An 18,295-nucleotide genomic window follows, 5' to 3' on the forward strand; every position below is an offset into this window, starting at 1 on the left:
AAAAAAAGAAAAAGGATAAAATCTTTTATATGTATTTTGTATATATATATACATATGTATATGTAGATCTTAAAAATGACGCAGAATTTTATTTCGACAATTTTATCTTGTGATAAAGAAGAAAGCTAATATAAATATAGAGATAGCAAAGATAAAGAGAATTTGAACTTTTTCTTTCTGGAAGATTTTTAAATATAATTTTTCTCTCTCTTTAATAAATAATAAAAAAATCGATAAAAGCATTTTCAGTAAATATTATCTACTATATTTTATATGCAACCAATAATATGATTATCATTTTTACACAATTTCTAAAATATTCGTATATCATGACTGTTGGCTAAAGAAGCCATAACAATTTTTTATCGATTGATTTATCTAATAATATCTCGTTACATTTATCTTTCAATCTTAGATTTAATTCACACACGCGTCATACACTTACAAGGATTCTTGATTATATACATCATCCTATATCCAAGATATGATCATTCGACAGAAAAATGTTTTGTAAAGATAAAAATACCGTATTAGTCAGTGTTTTTAAGAGACGCGAATTCTCTTATTAACTGTAAGTTTAATTTTGATCTTGAAATTATATACATATATATATATATATATATATATATATATATAAAACTACAAGTACAGGAAGACGGGCTTGAATTTGGCGCGAACGTCATTGTGTTGCGTCACTTCCGGATCCAACGGTGGCACGCGCGTGACTTCGCGCGAATTGTCACGACCAGCTGCGCAACTCACTTCAGAGGCCTGCGAGCAACGGAGCGAGGCGGACGCGTGCGTTTGTTGTGTCAAGCGCGAGTAGATCGGTACTCCGTATCCCTTCGACAGACACCCTTGAAAGAAGGAACGGGTTTTGAACGAGCGTTAATTACTCGTCGAGTAATTTGCCTGTAAGACACTTTTCATCGCCTCGTCGTCGTCCTCGTCGTCCTCATCCGTCATTGTCATCGTCATCATCGCCGTTTCCATGCATCGTTCAAGCACGCGGCCGAGCACGCGCCGACTCGGAATGCACCAGGTATTTATGTAGTACCGACTACTGCCGCCTTAGAGTATCGCACATTCGCTCGTACATCTACGTCTCGCCGGAAGAACAAGAGGTTCGTCGAAGAGGCACGAACATCGTCATCGTCGAGGAAGAAGAGGAACAGGAAGCGGGCGATTCGGTCAAAACGGAAGTAAAACCGTCGTGGCGACGATGGATCAGAAACGCGTGTACAAGCTTGTGCTAACTGGAGGTACGTAACAGAATGCAATATTGTTTCACGTGTGTACATACGCACTCCTTCGATTTGAAGTAGATTAAAGTGCGTAATTCATCAAGTCCATTTTAGGAGTTTACATTTGCGATAGTGAGTGTACATTTAAGAGTAAATATACGATGTAGGAGTTTTTTCTCCTCTGACATTGATTTTTTTTTTAAATGCATGTATTTCCCCAGGTAGCACTGTTCGTTTTATAAACGTTTTCTAAACGTATCTAATATGAAAAGATATGTTTAGAAAACGTTATAAAACGTTTATTAAACGAACATGTGTTACTTAGGTCGTGTATATTTAGAAGGCTTATTTTAAATTTTCTATGTTCTTTTTTTCATATTTAGATTTGAAAACTAAACTTGTTTTTCTCTCTCTCTCTTTCTCTGTCTTATTTAATTTTTTTCTTTCCTTCTAAATAATTTTATATATTTTTTTAATAAAATACATATATATAAAAGTTTCAACAAACAACGGTGAAGTCTGTTGCATATTTATCTTTGCACAATTTATTTTTTATTTGTACATTTGTACTTCAAATATTTTTTTATTGCTCCTTTTTTGTGTAATTTCTCTCTCTTTCTCGCTCTCTCGTTCTCTCTCTCTCTCTCTCTCTCTCTCTCTCTCTCTCTCTCTTTCTTTCTCTATGCATATATATATATTTTTTTTTTTCAAAAATTTTTCTAGTTATTGTAACAATTTTTTATATACACATTATTTTACGTCTTCTCTTGAATCAAATATTCGATTAAATTGTAAATAGCGAAAAAAGCACTGGTTTATATATTTCAATCATTCAGAAATATATCAAATATTAGACATATAAGCATGAAAAATATAAACATTATTTGAATAAAAGCTACTTAACGAATACATTTTAATTTAAAAAAATTATTTAATTCGCATTTTCATTCCTCTACTAATTATAGTATCATTATGTTCTTTCTCTCATTGCTAAATTTTCTATTTTATTTTCGCTCTTAATACATGAAGCAATTCCTCTTTTTCAAAAATTCTTGTTACGAAAATGAAATTTCCAATTCAGGCAATTACCGCGATCATTTAAAATAAAACTTCCCAGTATTCGTGACAAACATGACACGAAAACAGAAAGACGCACGAAATTGTATTTACGACGAAATTTTGCTGATGTAAATTTCGACCGGCATAAACGAGCGCACGTGGCATGCTCGAATTCCTTTTCAAGACACAATTGTTTCGGTTTAAATGAAAGAGATAGAGAGAGAGAGAGAGAGAGAGAGAGAGAGAGAAAGGTATATTTTGATCAAATTATGTAAAAAAAAATGTCATGCGATTAATCGTGAACATTTCTCGGTCGCGACAACTTGTCCCTTGCGATTCCCTCGCGTTTTGCGACGTTTCGTTATCACAGCCACGCAGATGTCGATCGATTCCATACGCTACGCAGGGACACGCGGCCACAACTATATATACCGGGTGATTCAAGAGAAGAGATAAGTTTGCATAAATGGACTTTAATTATAAGGTGTTATCCGGAAAAATATTTATTTGTCGTTTGTATTTGTTATTTGTTAAGTCGTTTATATTTTATTTACAATTTATATTGCATCGTTGCACGTGACAAAAGTAAAACTTGTCGGCTTCTATCATTTGTTACTTAATTGTTGGCGTTAAACATGAGCATTTAACGAAATACTGAACTTTTCAAACATTTTACGTTGCGTGAGTCACACGCTTTTATTTTTTTTGACTGGCGATAAGTTTTGATAAGTTTCTTTCTATCTGTTTTTTCGAAAACTGTAAAGAAAAAATGACATCGACATCTTGTTAGTCTCGTTTTATAGGTCGTGCCTTATCTTTTGATGGACAAAAGCGAATTATCGTCGATTCCACGTGCCGTAACGACAAGGCAAAACAAAAATTGGTGAAACAATTAACTATAATAATTTAATGATATGAGTTTGCGAAATTTTGGAGTGTATATTCGTGTTACGATATCTCTTTTCATTTTGCCACAAATTTAATTTTTAATCGTAATCGCGAGGATGATTATACCCGTTCGAAGATTGGAGAAAAATCTATTGTCCTTTCGATTAAACTTTATTTAAGCACACTGATACGATCCAGATGAGATTTACATTGCGGACACTGAACTTACCCGAATGAGAAAACGAAGTTGAATCTTACAAGAGCAGGGAGATTTTTTTCAAAAATAACCCACAGCATACATATTCAAAAGCTGTTCAGAAGGCATTCTGAAGATATCTTCTCATTCAAAAATATCTTTGGAATGTCCTCTGAATGTTTTTTTGTTTTGGATATGCCTGCTGTTTGGGAATTTATTCTGTTATCATTCGGGACAGATAATTTTTTTGTAGTTTTCGTGAAAAGAACGTAGAGAAAGTTTGATATAATTTTGACTGACACATTGAAGCTAATTTTGATGACACATTGATTAGTTACTTTTTGAGAATTTGAGATAAGATCGGAATTTTTCGGCTAAATTGCAGTCGTGGAATTGGAAGAACTCTCACAGAAAAGGCCCTCTTATGATAGCTATGTCTAATTCGTCATCCTCATGAATATGATGCGTCACGTCGCGTCAGGTTAATAGCCGTGTCACCGCACATCAATTACATTCAATTTGCCTTTTATTGGCCGTCTGCCTTTTCGTATGCTCATCGGTTTATCTTACGTAACGAGAAAACAGCAAAGAGGGACAGACTAATATCGAGGAGCAATATTATAAAATGAAAGTTTCACGTGCAACGATTCGATATATTGATTTTCCGATTTTTTTTTTTTTTTTTTTTTTTTTTTGCGATACGAAATGAAGAGATAGAGAACACATTGTCTAAAACGCATTGTATTCGCAATTGCAGGACCATGCGGTGGCAAAACAACCGGACAAACCAGACTGTGTACCTTCTTCGAAAACATGGGTTGGAAGGTAGATAGAGACCCTTCGACTTTTAAACTTCACGAAAGATTTCCTTGAAAGGAGAAAAAAAAGAGGGGAACTTTATTCCCCTCCCCTTCTTCCCCCCTGACTGATTTACTTTTCTCTCCGAGCGAGAGACTCGCTCGATTCCGCGATTAGTTTGAAATATTCGACAGATATCGTATAATAGTACCCGACTCTATATAGAATCGTCCTTTATTGATGTTATAATTGAGATGGGGATGATTTTACAATCTTGTATAGAGTATATTACTATATGTACTTACACACAAAAACCGTTCGATTGTCGCGTGCTGTATGACAATTCGAGTCAAGGATAATATATTACAGCGGAAACTAGCTTTTCCATAGCTAGAGATTCTCTACTTCGTCGTAAGTCGCACATAATCGGACGTACAGAGTAATTTTAAAGTAACAGTCGTCAAGCATTTTCTTTCGACCGATTCAATGTCGATTCCTCTTTAGAGAAAAAAATATCGAGATAATTATATAAATTTTAATTTTACAATTAGATGATACATATATACATATATGTATATATATATATATATATAAACGTTCCTTGCAAATTGCGTTTCGTTAGCCGAATAGAAAAATTCGAGGAGAGAGGAAAGTGAAAACGCGATCTAGTTTCGGGGGGCTCTTACGCTTCGTTGTGGATTCGATAGAGCGGTGGTCTTCTTTTTCAGGTGTTCCGTGTCCCCGAGACAGCGACCGTGCTGCTCAGGTATGCAATTACACGATCACAAATTTACCAAAAAATAAAAAGAAAGAAAAAAGTGGAAAAGAGAAGCCGGAACGAGAGTCACGCACGGGCAATTACGGTTTTCTTTCATATTAACCTTGGAATGCACCTTCGAAATAAACAGTTAGAACTCGTAAAAACTAAAAGAATCGAGAAGAGTGACATTGAAAAATTGAAATTGACAGAATTGCTATTACAGAAAAATATAATGGTCTTAAATTAGTTTACAAATTGTACGAAAGCGCGGGAAACATTATAAAAGAGAGAGAGAATGCGAAAATATACGAGACATTATACAGAATCTTGTATAATTAGTCTTACGCATTCCAGGGTTAAAAGAAATTTTTCGAGATTGAAATAAAGCCGTTTGCGTCTCGGGCATTCTCGGTCAGTTTGCCGATTATCGATTGTATCGCGAAGAAAAATTCGCGAAACGCACGCTCCCAAGAGTAAACACCTTTGTTAAGCGAGCGTACACTAATTTACATCTGATTTGCATCACGTTAAACACGTTACGCAAAAAATTTCAGTTTAAATTGCTTCAGTCTCCAGAGGATTTTTTTTTTCTTTTTTTTTTTTTTTTTTTTTAACTTCACCAAAAACAATCGAAGGCAAAATAATAGCGACAGAGATACTAGAGATGACTTAAAATAGTATAACGACAATGAAAGCTTAATGCCGCTTCATTTGCAGCTGCGAGTCAAGATTACATCCTTAACGTCATTGCGTTATAAACATTTTGATTAAACTCAATTATGTAAATAAACGCGCATATCTCACAATGTGTGTTATATACAATTGTCTCATATTTGCTGTCTGCTTTTTTTCCATTTCAGCGGCGGCATCAAGTTTTCAGACCTGAACGCGGAAGAGGGTAAGTTTGCAGATTATTCCCCTTTTGCATCCCCCCGATCCCTCGTCATCCCTCCCTACACTTCAACGAAGCTCTCGATTCTTAAAGGTGCAGATTCGTTTTTTAAGTTTATTTATCGAGATCTTTAATCTTTTTCGCGTTAAAATTTCTTATCTTTCTTATAGTTTTTGAAATTATTTAATACGGATTAAAATAACTGTTGAGTATAGATATTGAAAATAATGTCCCGTTCAGTAAGCGTGGTCCAAAGATCGAAACAGTTAAAAATAAAATTTTCGATAATACAAGCACGAAAAATGACGTCTTCAAACATTGTGTTCTTTTTCTCGCGCGAAGCAAGTTAAATTAATTAAAATAATTTAATTGATTCTTAATTAATTATTAAATTAATTAAGAATAAATTAAATTATTTTAATTAATTTAATGCAACACAGTCAGTGCATCCAGTCGATAGAAATTAACGAATTGATAATTTAGCTTCTCTATTGAATTTATACAAGTTTTCCCAAGAACATGAGACGAAAAGATGTCGGGGAAATACGAAGCATTAGTTCTTGCTGACCTCGAAAAGCTCGTGTAAATATTACCCCGGTAGCAAGACGGATTGCGTCAACCGTTGCAATCGTGACGTGAGAACAAACGCGGGTGGAAAAATCCCGAACAGACGGAGAGCAAAAAAAAAGTCTTAGCATCTTGACACGATGACAAGAAAAAAAAAAAAAAAAGAAAAACCCGCTCGACCAGTCATATTGCCTACGAATCGAATTCCGAAAGCATCAGTCTCACTCAGGGAACGTTTTTGTAAAATACGTATAAACGTCTCGTCTTGCAACTAGAGCGACTATAATATTTCACGAAGGATTGCATGCAAACTGCTCTCTAGCATTCGGCACAATAACGCCCACAATTGCATAACGTCAAAATTCTTGGCTTGGCCTGCCGATTACATAGCGTGCGAGGGACTTTGCTCTCAATCATCAAACTTTATTATTATTATAAATTGTTAATAGAATCTTCTCCTTTTGTTTATTAGTCCATGATTTTTCAATCTCTACAGATACGATTGTGCCAATTCAGCTTTCAATCTGCTACGCCATCATCTTTTCTCTTTAAATAATTAAAATCTTGCACAATATATGTCATGTTTGATTAGATTATATTGGTATCTAAACATTTCTTTTTTTTTTTCTTAAATTTTTATATATATTATTATATTTTGCTGATGCTTATTTCTAAAAATTTTTCAATTTATTGTCATTTCTCTTTTATTGTATATCGAGGTTGAAAAAGTTATATATAGAACGAAGATAATACTACACGATTATTATACTACACGACCGCCTGATATTGCTGACCGAAACGTATTCGCGCTTTTGTTCGCCCTTACGTAAGACGATCGCGACACTTTAATCAGCTCGCCCTTGAACGGATACGAATATCAGGCTTCCTTGGTTACGTTTATGCATACGTTGATTATCATTTTCATCACGAAATACGTTTCGAATATCTCATGTCAATCTCTTTCAGTTATATAATCTTTATAAGATGCGCAGAGAGTTTTTTTTAAGAGAGCTCTCTCACAAAGTGGACATCTCGTAAAATTAGATACGTACAACGTGCTCGATTTACGATTTCTCTGGTCAGTATTGTTAATTTTGTGGAAACGTGAATAATTTGTAAGACATTATTCTTTGCTTTTGTGTATGTTCCATATTCTACATTTTAAAATCTAAATTTCAAAGATAAGAATTGATATTTTTGGTCTGACTTTTCACAGATTGTAGTAAATTGAAGTAAATTGAAAGAATTGGGATTATCGTTAAGTCGAAAGACTAACCAAGTTAAATCCGTCGATTTATTAACGTCTTCGCATTGCATCTTGGATTTCTTCCATTTTATTATTTTTTTGCAGAGGCATATTCTCTTGTTAGCAAAAAAAGATGATACATATTTGTAGAACGCAGGTGCGGTAATATGATTCGCATATTTCTCATTGTCGACGATATTAGATTCTCGGTATTAGTCTGTTTTCAAGTGTACAAAAAGAAACGGAAAAGAATTTGAATAACATCAAAGTCTGACATGAACTTTAAATTTAGACCTTTGACTAATAAGTTGAGTAATAAGCAATTTCTATATTTTTTAAAGAGAAAGTGTGTGTTATATCTTTTACTCGATTCGATCGTCGTACGTAAGAGTGAAATAATTTGACATTTTTCCGACTCGAGGATCTTTTTGAGTTTGTGAATGACAATGTGTCATGACGAAATCTTCGCGTCTAGATCATAGGAATGAAGCTTGCGAAGGCGAAGCGAGATGGCCGGAGATCCTGGAAGTCAATTCCGGTGTGGGTGAGTCCGAGTAACTGCGCTAGAGTGTGAAGGTTCGAGACACGATGAGACATGAGAATAAATTAAACAAAATAATTCGATTTAGTAAAATAAAATTTCTATTAACATATTTATCTAAAAATTGAAATAGAATTAATATATTTATCAATCTCTAATAATTGATTATTAAAATTTTATAGCTTTAAGAGTAATATAAGATTAATTCTTTTATTATTTTTTTTTTTTTTGTAAAATTAAATTTTAAAATTAAAAATTGTTATTCTCTTTTAATTTATTGTTCTCTTATTTATTTTCATTTAATTTATTTATTTTTGCAGGTTAATTATTAGTGTCTTTCGATATACTATTTCCATACCAGTAGACATAAAATTTAATCTTATCTCTTACAGTTAATTAGTCACATTTGCCTGTTAATTGATTACTTTTTGTAGTTTTTGTACCATTGTGCAGCAGTAATATTATATTTTATATTGCTTATTATTTCTCTTTTTTATTATTACATTGTGTCTCGGTCTTGAAACGCAAGGAACTCTAGAACTCGCTGACGAGAGACGAATCCTCGCGCATTTCTCTATCTTAAAATAGAATTTATAGCATCGATTCAATCAACTATAGAATAGAACTATTCAGGGTATAAATCTTGTTCTATGAGATCACGGCAAGATAACATGAATAAAACCAAGGACACATGTTAAATAGAAATTCTAGAAATTGATGTAAAATCATAATAGATACTTGTTTCTTTATGCCATTCAAATAAACGAGGATTGTCCGCCCGTCTCGCTAGGATATCGCTTGAAAAGGATAAATAACATCAATCCAAACAATATGTCTTTTAGAAATCTGTACGATACATTTTACTAAAGTTGTTTAGTTTATACTTATTGTGATGCTAAATGTATTATAATATAAGGAAATTTTTATTGAGGTAGATATTTATAGATTTCGCTTCAAACTTTAAATCTCTTTCCCTTTAAACGCGATTATATTCAGGCTAGCGCTTCAAACCACCGCCAAAGTCCACATCACAAACACACACACACACACACACACACACACACACAAATTGTTCCTATATAAATAACATTTAAAATATGTATAAATAATATTTATTGTATAATGTATTTTTTTTCACGCGTGTGTTGCAGCGTTCAAATTTCAGGAGAATCTCCTACGCACAATGATACAAATAGAGAATACGTTCTTTCAACTAGGAGAAAGTTGTTCGAGAAATTGCTTGATCATCTGTGATCGCGGTGCCATGGACGCCTCCGCTTGTGAGTATAAATACTTTTGAAAATGATTTCATTAATTTTGATTTACTTTTTTTATTGAAAAAAGATGAACGAGAGATTGTTTTCAGTTATTTCAAAGGATAAATGGGAACTCATGATGGCTTCCAATGGTTGGAATAACGTCGAACTAAGAGACAACAGGTAAGATCAGAGATACACAAGGAAAGTTTGAAAATCCATACATCTTTGTTGTGGAGAAAATCGATAATTGGAAAATTTATCTCCCTTTCTCTCTGCTTCACGCTTGCATAGCTTTCAATGATAGAGTGTTATATTCCTGGTTAAACTATCTATATACTCGCGCGTATTATATTTTGCTAATATTATTGTAGATAATATTATTGTAAATATACAATAATATATTATAATAATAATTAATATTATACATATAATAAAAAATATTCAAAATATTAAACATATAAATAATATTATAAATATTAAGAATAGTATATATCTTTATTATTAAAGTATTCACGCGTGTTTTTTCTTGTGTCAATCAGGTATAATCAAATCATTCACATGGTTTCGGCGGCTAACGGTGCCGAGGAGTTCTATTCTACGGAGGAACACGCGTGTCGCTCGGAAGGTGTGGAACTCGCTCGTGAACTCGACTACAAGGCCGCGGCCTCCTGGGTCGGCCATCCATACTTCGACGTGATCGACAACTCTCAGGATTTCGAGACAAAGATCTGCCGAATGATCGAATGCGTTTGTCAGAAGCTCGGCATCGACACCGGTGATCGATTACGCGCCAGCAGTCGCAAGGTCAAGTTCCTTGTGAAAGCACCGCTACCGGCAGATACTGAGTTTCCGCCCTTCCAGGACTTTGACGTCGTGCACAATTACCTGCAAAGCAACAATCCCAAAATGCAGGCGCGTTTGCGCAAGCGCGGCCAGAAAGGTGAAACAACTGATGAAAAGCTTTCCTATAGATGCTTAATCGTTATTTATTTATCTAAAATTCGTTATTATTATTTATTCGAATTACTTTAAAATTAATAAACTTTGGCAGATCATTATAAAAAAATTCGTCTTCCTGCGCAAATTAATGACCAATAATGTTACCAATAATGCAACACTATTCTATGTCGAACAAAACTTCAAACAGCAATCTAAACTTTTTACTTTTTAAGGTCATTGGTCATACATTCACACGATTCGTCGACCAAAAATGTGCGGCCAAGTGATTGAGGTGAAAACCCAATTGACCCATCGAGACTATCTAAACATGCTGGCCCAACGTGACGATTCACACTTCACCATCTTTAAGCGCCGTCGCTGTTTCCTGATAAATAATCAGTATTTTCAGTTAGATATATATAGAGAGCCAGGACATCCCAGGTAAGATCACAGTATCGATACAATTAAATAATGCAATACATAACACTTGTACTATTTTCGAATATCAATTTCAAATTTATTAAAAAGATATAGAAAATATATTAAAAAACAACTAGAATATATTAAAAACAGAAAATTTATTAAAAAATAAATAGAAACGTGACTTTAACACGTTTTGATGATGATTTTCGATTTATTTATACTGGTCCTATAGTAATAACGTTTACATGCATATAGTATAAAACATTTTTATAAATTATATAATTACATTATATAATTAGTTTAAGATTCAGATTATTAAAGATTAAAGCAGCTTTTTTTCTGTTTTTATCTTTTAAAATTATTTGCTGTGTGTAATCTCTTATTTATATTAATCTCTTATATTTAATGAAAATGAAATAAAAATATACTATATTATTTTAAATTGTGTGTGTATATTATGCAGATGTCGAGGCTTAATGTTACTCGAAACGTATACAGCGTTAACGGGTAATGAACTAAAGAACATCCTGCCTCAATTCCTGACAATCGAGAAAGAAGTTACTAACAACCCGGACTACAGCATGTTCAACCTTAGTTTGCGCGAAGAATGGAACAGCACCAATAAATATTGCCACAACATGTACAGTACTGTATCAGTTTAACTACATTTCTCTCTCTCTCTCTCTCTCTCTCTGTATTTTTTTTTTTTTTTTTTTTTTAATTTACAAACACATCATATGTACTTATTTTTTTAATTTACATCCGATATAGTCATAGATTCGACATACAGCTAAAAAGGTTTTATATCTAAAAATTAAATAGTAATTTAATTTTAACTTTTTCAACTATTTAAAACTCATGTATTTCAACTGCGATTTCAATAGCGATTATTAAAAAAAAAAAAAACTAGTAATGATACCACCGAACTACATCTGAATAACATTCGATATTTTATTTTGCAGGCACAATGCAATTGACAGAGAATCAAGGTATCAATCTCTCAAAGAGTCCAGGAGAAATTCAAAGCAACGGACTCGATTGCAAAGTGAGCGGCACATTAAGTTCTAGTTTAAACGGGCAACAAGCAATCTGCAACAAGAGCATCAATGGCGTACAAAATGGTCTGACAAACGGTAAAGCGACATTTGCCGAGCGATATAATATAAACGGTGACGGTCGAAAGCCGGAAGTTTGTAATGGCAGTTCGACCACGAATCTAAACGAGAGTTTACAAAAACTAAAAGTCAAGTCACAGAAAAAAGAATTCCAAAATATCTTTTAATGACGGAACGCCTATGAAAAAAACTAGAGCGCAAGAAAATCATTCAATACGCGAATAATCCGAGTTGTAACGCGGATTTATCAGTATCGGCGCCGATTATCTGACTTAACAGTGTTGGGTAAATAGCAACTATTAGCCTCTGATAGAACCTCTGAAATTTCACATAGATAATATGTCTATTTTTTAATCGGGCTTGCGTGTCGTACTTAAGGAATCCTTGTATGAAAGTTCTACGGCTAGTTTTGTCAACGTCGAACTTGAATCGGAATCCGATGCACTTCACTAATCTTTCGAAAATGTGACAAACTTTTTCACGAGTTTCAGAGAAGATCACTACTTAAAAGATATATACATTTAAATATTTAAAAGATTTCTAAATAATAGATTTTTCACTTTAACATTTTCTTACGATCCCTCCAAAGAAACTTCAGATGAAAAAAAAATCGGAAAGAAATGATATGACGATACATAATATATATATAATATATCTTCAATCGTTTGTGTGATCGAAAAATAAGTTTCACTGTAGTTTAACTCATTACTCGCCTCTTTCTAAATTTAACTCCAGAAGGAAGTGAAGAATAAGTTGAACGAAAATTAAACGACGTTGGTGAAACGAGGCCTTGGCAAATTTTCGGTAGAGTCCCATTGAACGAGCAATGGCCATTGATGCACCGAGTATTTGTACTTCGCTTTACTTTACACTAGTTTACTCTACTCTATTTTACATACCATACCTCAAGTATTGTCTATCAACTTTCGAAAGCTCGAGAGAGCGATTGCGACAAAGACACAGAATATATAGACGTATTGTATCACAGCGTTCGAATACGCAAAGAAAAAAATTGATATATTTCGAACGATTCTATCGTATTCCAAGAAACGTTCGAAGGATTTTCTTGAGACTATCGCAAAATTTATTGGAAATCTAAAAAGTGTTAAATATATTATCCCTTTAACTTTTACTTAATGTCATGTCAAAAAAAGAAATATCAAGAGATGTTGAAAATAATATTCTGGTGATATTGTAGCATTTTGCGAAACATGATCATACAACAAAAGTTCAAATATTCTTTGCTGAATTTCGAAATGGCCGCTATCGAATTTTACCAATTATTAGGCGATCTATAAGCTACCTCTAAGGCATACAGTAATGCAATGTCAAAGCTTACAAAAATTTTAATATAAATTATCAGATTTTTCACAAAGAAAATTCAATATTAAGATATTTCATAAAATTTTTTTAGAGATATTGATATTACTATTGATTTGCGGCAGTTTCGGCGCAAATTGTTTACAGATATATGTAACATTTCAATTTTACAACATGACAATTTTATATGGCGAACAATCTTTATTCCCTAATTAAGAGTGGAACTCTGAAATAAAAATTAGGGAGATACTTAATTTGAGTAAACGATTGAAACCAATATAATTTTATAATAATGTCTCATTATTCTCATATTACTCATATTACTCTCAAAGAGTTCCTACACATGTATTTTGTATATATTTATTTTTTATCCTTTTAAAGCAAGTTTTGGAAATTGAATTTTTTCGGAATTTTGATTCTCGAGGGAGGAATTACGAGATCTTTTAGCTTCAAGTAGTAAAAGGGAGAAAGAGAGACGGTTGTATTTTACATATTTCCGAGTTCGCTTTCTCTTTTTTTATTAAACAAACCAAAGTGTTACAATATTATTTCTCGTAGATTGTTTTACTTCAATTTTACTAGTAACATCGATAAATTCTTTTTGCAATCTTACATTCGTGACTTTATATGATTCGCTTGCATCTTTTTAGCCTGTGAAAAAATTCAGGCATCAAAAAATTCTATTTGATAACTCGTCAAAATAAAAAAAAAAAAAGTGACGATAGCGTAGACGAATTCGTTATTGCAATTGCGGCGAACTCTTAACGATCGAATGTATCAGTACTTAATAGGTGCTTGCCCGTAGAAATAATTAAGTTAACTGTATATAGGGTGGCGCAATCATTTTCGTCGAATCTACTGTTTCTGTGATTAATTGTAATATGTGTTGTCGATGTAATCATAAAAGATCTCGCATATATAATCGGATATGTGATTTGCTAGTGAAACAAAGTGTGATAAAAATGAGAAAAAAAAAATTGTGCGAGATCTTTACATTTTGCTCGTGACCCTAAAAGTCTCGGTGATGAATTCTGCGATGACGCTTATCTTCATACGTATCGCTCTCGCATTTTCCATATACGCCAAACTGATCATCCGTAAATTTTGCCACTGTTTAGAGACGAAGTGCCTGTGAAACATTCATTCGCGGAAATAAAGAAAAGAGAAAGAAAAAATATATGTATGTATGTATGTATATGTATATATATATATATAAATATATATATGTACAAACGTGAAAGTCTATATTTTCAATCGAGAGAACACAATAGTGAATTATTATCAACGCGCACTCAGTTTACGTAGATAATGGGTCTGGAAAAGACAGAACATTGTACCCATGAGCGTCTAATAAAAAAAAATGTCACGTGCCTATCGTGTCTCATGTCTTGCCACCATACGCTAAGTCTGCTCAAGAAATTTTTTTTCTGAAAGTGATAATTGTATTTTTAAACCTTACTGTATTCTTAAATCTAGTCTTGTAACTTAGAAATTACTCATATTCACATAACACGTATGAGATTCGTTAATATTGCTTTAAAATTTTACTTAGTAAATAACCAATTAAAAAGATAAACATTTTTTTATATAAATAAGTCTATATAAATGAAGAATTAAAAATGTGTATTTTTATTTTTTATTTTTGTCATTTCTCATTTCTTATAATAATTGATTAATCGAAATAAATCATTGATAACAAGAAGCAATTACGTTTGTGCAGATGATAAGAATATTGAAATTCAAAGACTTGTGTAATTCGAATTTATTTATAAATGTTTTATCGTTCCTAAAATTAATTATAAGCTACATTTTTATAATCGGAGATTTATCTTGAGTATTAATCTTTTTTCTCAGTCTTTTAAAATTTTTTCATTTACTTTTTGATAACCTTTTTCTGGAAATTTTTTTGTGTTTATACATATTATATTACGTGTATTCTTTATTAATGTATTGGGTATCGAAGAAAGCACAGATTAAACGAAACAATATTTCAGCATAGCTGAATTATTTATTAGCAACTTTTTCCAGTTACATAAATTTTTGGTTTTCCACTGACCTCCTATTTTGACTTATCAATATAATTATTGTTTTCCTTCCTTTAACAGATAATTAGTACATAATTATCATTAAACTGTTTAACCATTCAAATTGGAAAAAATTGGCTAAAGTTTTAATTTTACTTTTAATTTGTAAATAATATTTTACTATTTTATCCCTATGAACATAATCAATTAATTTTCTTCGTTAAGAGATTAGTGTATTAGTAAATAAGTTTTTGATCATTCTTATAATAGATTAGAAGTTATTGTAATTAAATCTGACCGAGTATTGAATTTGTTTTATTTGATTGTAGCATAAGGAAATGCCAAACATATTTTGCTTTATGAAAAGAGATACAACTGAAAGCAATTGCATTTGATTTAAGTGTAAATTTACAGAAGCGCATGGAAACGTTATCTGGTACATAATTTCTTCATATATGTATAAATATGTATAAAGATTTATTTTAAAATCGTCGAATAAAATTTTAAATATATAGTATTACGATACACTCTAGTATGTATCTAATTTATTGTAAGATGGTATTTGATTTTTTTGCGGACAAACAATTTTAATTAATCTATCTAGTAAATAATAAACTAGTTATCATGATAAATATATATGAAAACATGGAATAACAAGAAGACATTTTATGTGATCGTGTCAGGGGAGACGAATGTTAAGCTTGCGCTTTGTACATGGAATAGTCTTATGCAATTTTATCAGATAACAAATTTTCTCAAATAAAGTTCCTATCCTACATATCGCAGGTTAGGTTCACATTGGAAGCATAAATCGGAATTGTTTACATCTATATCGCTTTTGTTCATTTAATTAATGCTAATCTAAAGCTTGCGCGAGATTTTGTTAGTCTCATTGTCAGACAATGGCTTCTATTATGCTGATAAAAGATGGAAATTCGATTCTCGACCGAATACGTGTAATACAAGAGCGAATGAAAAATTATTCGCAATCTTTTTCTCTTTCATGCAATTTCTCTCACATTTTTGTCTTTCAAATTTCTCTTTTCTCACATAGAACACGTAACGAGTTAATCAGAAGACAGAGTTTCATTTCTTATCGCTACATCGAATGAACGAACATTATTCATCTAGTTTTGGTTTGTTGTTGTTGTTGCGCTTTGTACAGCTTAAAGACTTTTTTACTTGGAAGCAACAATTGGCTCAAGCCGGGCCTCTTCTTGCGTTTTTTATTCGCAGTCTGATTATTCTCCTGATCTACCTCGTTCTCCTCGTCGTTCGCGATCGGTGACGTCTGCTGCTGTTGCTGCCCGTTGTATCGAGTCTGGCAGACCAGCGTCTCCTGCGGAGTCCGCAGAGCCTCTAATTCGGCCGCGCTACGATGAAGATCCGAGTCATGGGCGAAGGTGCAGTTGTGACCGAAACGACAACGGCCCTTCCGATAATTCCAACAGATCTTGCGACCGTTTATCATCTTGGTGTCGTCCAACGTGGGCGTCATCTTGACATGCTTCTCCAGAATCGCGCTCTTCGCCCGTTCCGCCTCGACGAACGGATTCGAGAACACCGAAGTCCTCAACAACGTGGGCGCGCTATTGAAATCCGGCGTGGGCAATGGAAGCTTTTCTCTGGAAGCTGTTGTTTCATTTAGTCTCACGTGTCCGTTCTCGTCATTATGCGAGTTGCTGTTCTCGTCATTATCGTCCTCTTTTTCTTCTTCATCCTCCTCTGATTCCGCCTTGTCAACTCCCTTAAAGCTAACGGTGAGGCAATATCAGATTACAAAGAACAAGCCACATTCTGTATGTACATAGGGTTGCTAAAATTGAATAAATGCTTAGCATGATTTTTTTTTTCAAAGTTTAATATTATAATAATGATTTAATCTTTATTACATTATAAGATGAGTATTTTAATATATAGAGTGGATGTAAAAGTAGACTTTTAGATGAAATAAAAATGTGTTTAAGCATTGAAAAAAAAAAAAAACAAGACAAGAGAAATTATAAAAAGAAGCAAAGATGACGAATCTGTTTAATTAAAAAAAAATTAAATAGATATTTCGCTGCATAATTCAAAAGAAGAAAGGAAAGGAAGAAAAAGCTAAGAAGTGTTAAATATTTTCTCTTGTAAAAAGTATAAATAGTAAAAGAAGATATGCAATACAATGCATTCGATCTAATATAAGCAAACCTTTAATACCCAGTTCTATAGATTCAAGAGAACAAAATATATTTGAAACAATAATATTTTGTATTAACTGTAACAACAATTCATAAATTAACATAGTTAATAATTATATAGCCTTTAGAAAATTCTGATTACAATTATATCCAATCTTACTCAATTGACAAGTGATACGTCTCTTTGATGTTTCTTCTTAAGTTCAATGCTACTTTTATTAAAAGTATACATAGTGTTTTGCACTTGTCATCATGCATTTAGCCTTATTTTGCATGACCTATTAAATCCGATATCTTAAAACTGGATTTCCCTTATTACAATGTTCCTGTTGGAATAGAAATATCGACGAGTTTCATGCCTTTTATAGAAAATTAGGTTAAGTTAAATGATGATGAAGCGCTAAAAAAAGGATAAAAGCTAAATTGGATAGCAGCTCACGGTGATCAAAACTTACGCATCATCCGAAACGTCACCGTTCGCCTCGCTGTCCGAGCCGGAAGAGGTCCCGTAATCCGCAACCAAGGAAGCCATAATAACACTATCTCAGTCGATTCCTACAAACTAGACGACGATCTAATTGTGCGATAATTAATAATAACTAATCTAATCATCACGCGAGATCAGATGTCAAACGGCTCCGACCGGACCAACAATCTCTTGTAGTTTCGTAGAAAAAAAAGTTTATACCAACGCCATCTGTTGGAATTTATCTCTCGCAAATGTAAACTAAAAATCAATATGGCGTCCGTGAATTCTGGAGTACTCAAGCTCGAGATTGCGCAAACTCGACCAATCGGGACGGAGCATTGAATTATATCCTAACTGGAATGAGCGCAGCTATTT

At 33.0% G+C, this 18,295-nt stretch overlaps 2 protein-coding genes across 4 annotated transcripts; one reads left to right on the top strand and one right to left on the bottom strand.

Moving 5' to 3' along the window:
• The first annotated feature begins 742 nt into the window (after positions 1-742).
• Ttd14 (TRPL translocation defect 14) lies at positions 743-14,619 on the top strand. 3 transcript variants are annotated; one of them, XM_072889467.1, is made up of 10 exons: positions 743-1,262; positions 4,145-4,212; positions 4,914-4,951; positions 5,806-5,843; positions 9,343-9,471; positions 9,558-9,630; positions 9,990-10,390; positions 10,623-10,830; positions 11,276-11,457; positions 11,775-14,619. In XM_072889467.1, the coding sequence occupies exons 1-10, from the start codon at positions 1,223-1,225 to the stop codon at positions 12,092-12,094; spliced, it is 1,497 nt and encodes a 498-aa protein (XP_072745568.1). In that variant the 5' UTR covers positions 743-1,222; the 3' UTR covers positions 12,095-14,619. The 3 variants fall into 3 exon arrangements, with proteins under 3 accessions (XP_072745568.1, XP_072745569.1, XP_072745570.1); XM_072889469.1 differs by lacking the exon at positions 4,914-4,951 and having other exon boundaries at positions 744-1,262; XM_072889468.1 differs by lacking the exons at positions 4,914-4,951; positions 5,806-5,843.
• A 601-nt stretch (positions 14,620-15,220) lies between these two features.
• LOC140664399 (uncharacterized) lies at positions 15,221-18,138 on the bottom strand. Its single transcript, XM_072889472.1, has 2 exons — positions 17,907-18,138; positions 15,221-17,025 (listed from the first exon to the last, which is right to left on the bottom strand). Exons 1-2 carry the CDS (start codon positions 17,981-17,983, stop codon positions 16,395-16,397), a joined length of 708 nt encoding a protein of 235 aa, XP_072745573.1. The 5' UTR covers positions 17,984-18,138; the 3' UTR covers positions 15,221-16,394.
• Positions 18,139-18,295: the final 157 nt, after the last annotated feature.

This window comes from Anoplolepis gracilipes, chromosome 4 (assembly GCF_047496725.1).
Source record: "Anoplolepis gracilipes chromosome 4, ASM4749672v1, whole genome shotgun sequence".
Lineage (NCBI taxonomy): Eukaryota > Metazoa > Arthropoda > Insecta > Hymenoptera > Formicidae > Anoplolepis > Anoplolepis gracilipes.

Excerpts from the sequence above, each read along its gene's own strand:
- Ttd14 (XM_072889467.1), top strand. The coding sequence starts at position 1,223 with ATGGATCAGAAACGCGTGTACAAGCTTGTGCTAACTGGAG. Across the intron at positions 4,952-5,805 it reads ACAGCGACCGTGCTGCTCAG|CGGCGGCATCAAGTTTTCAG; the intron begins GTATGCAATTAC and ends TTTCCATTTCAG. Across the intron at positions 10,831-11,275 it reads AGAGAGCCAGGACATCCCAG|ATGTCGAGGCTTAATGTTAC; the intron begins GTAAGATCACAG and ends TATATTATGCAG.
- LOC140664399 (XM_072889472.1), bottom strand. The coding sequence starts at position 17,983 with ATGGCTTCCTTGGTTGCGGATTACGGGACCTCTTCCGGCTCGGACAGC. Across the intron at positions 17,026-17,906 it reads GGTGACGTTTCGGATGATGC|CTTTAAGGGAGTTGACAAGG; the intron begins GTAAGTTTTGAT and ends CCTCACCGTTAG.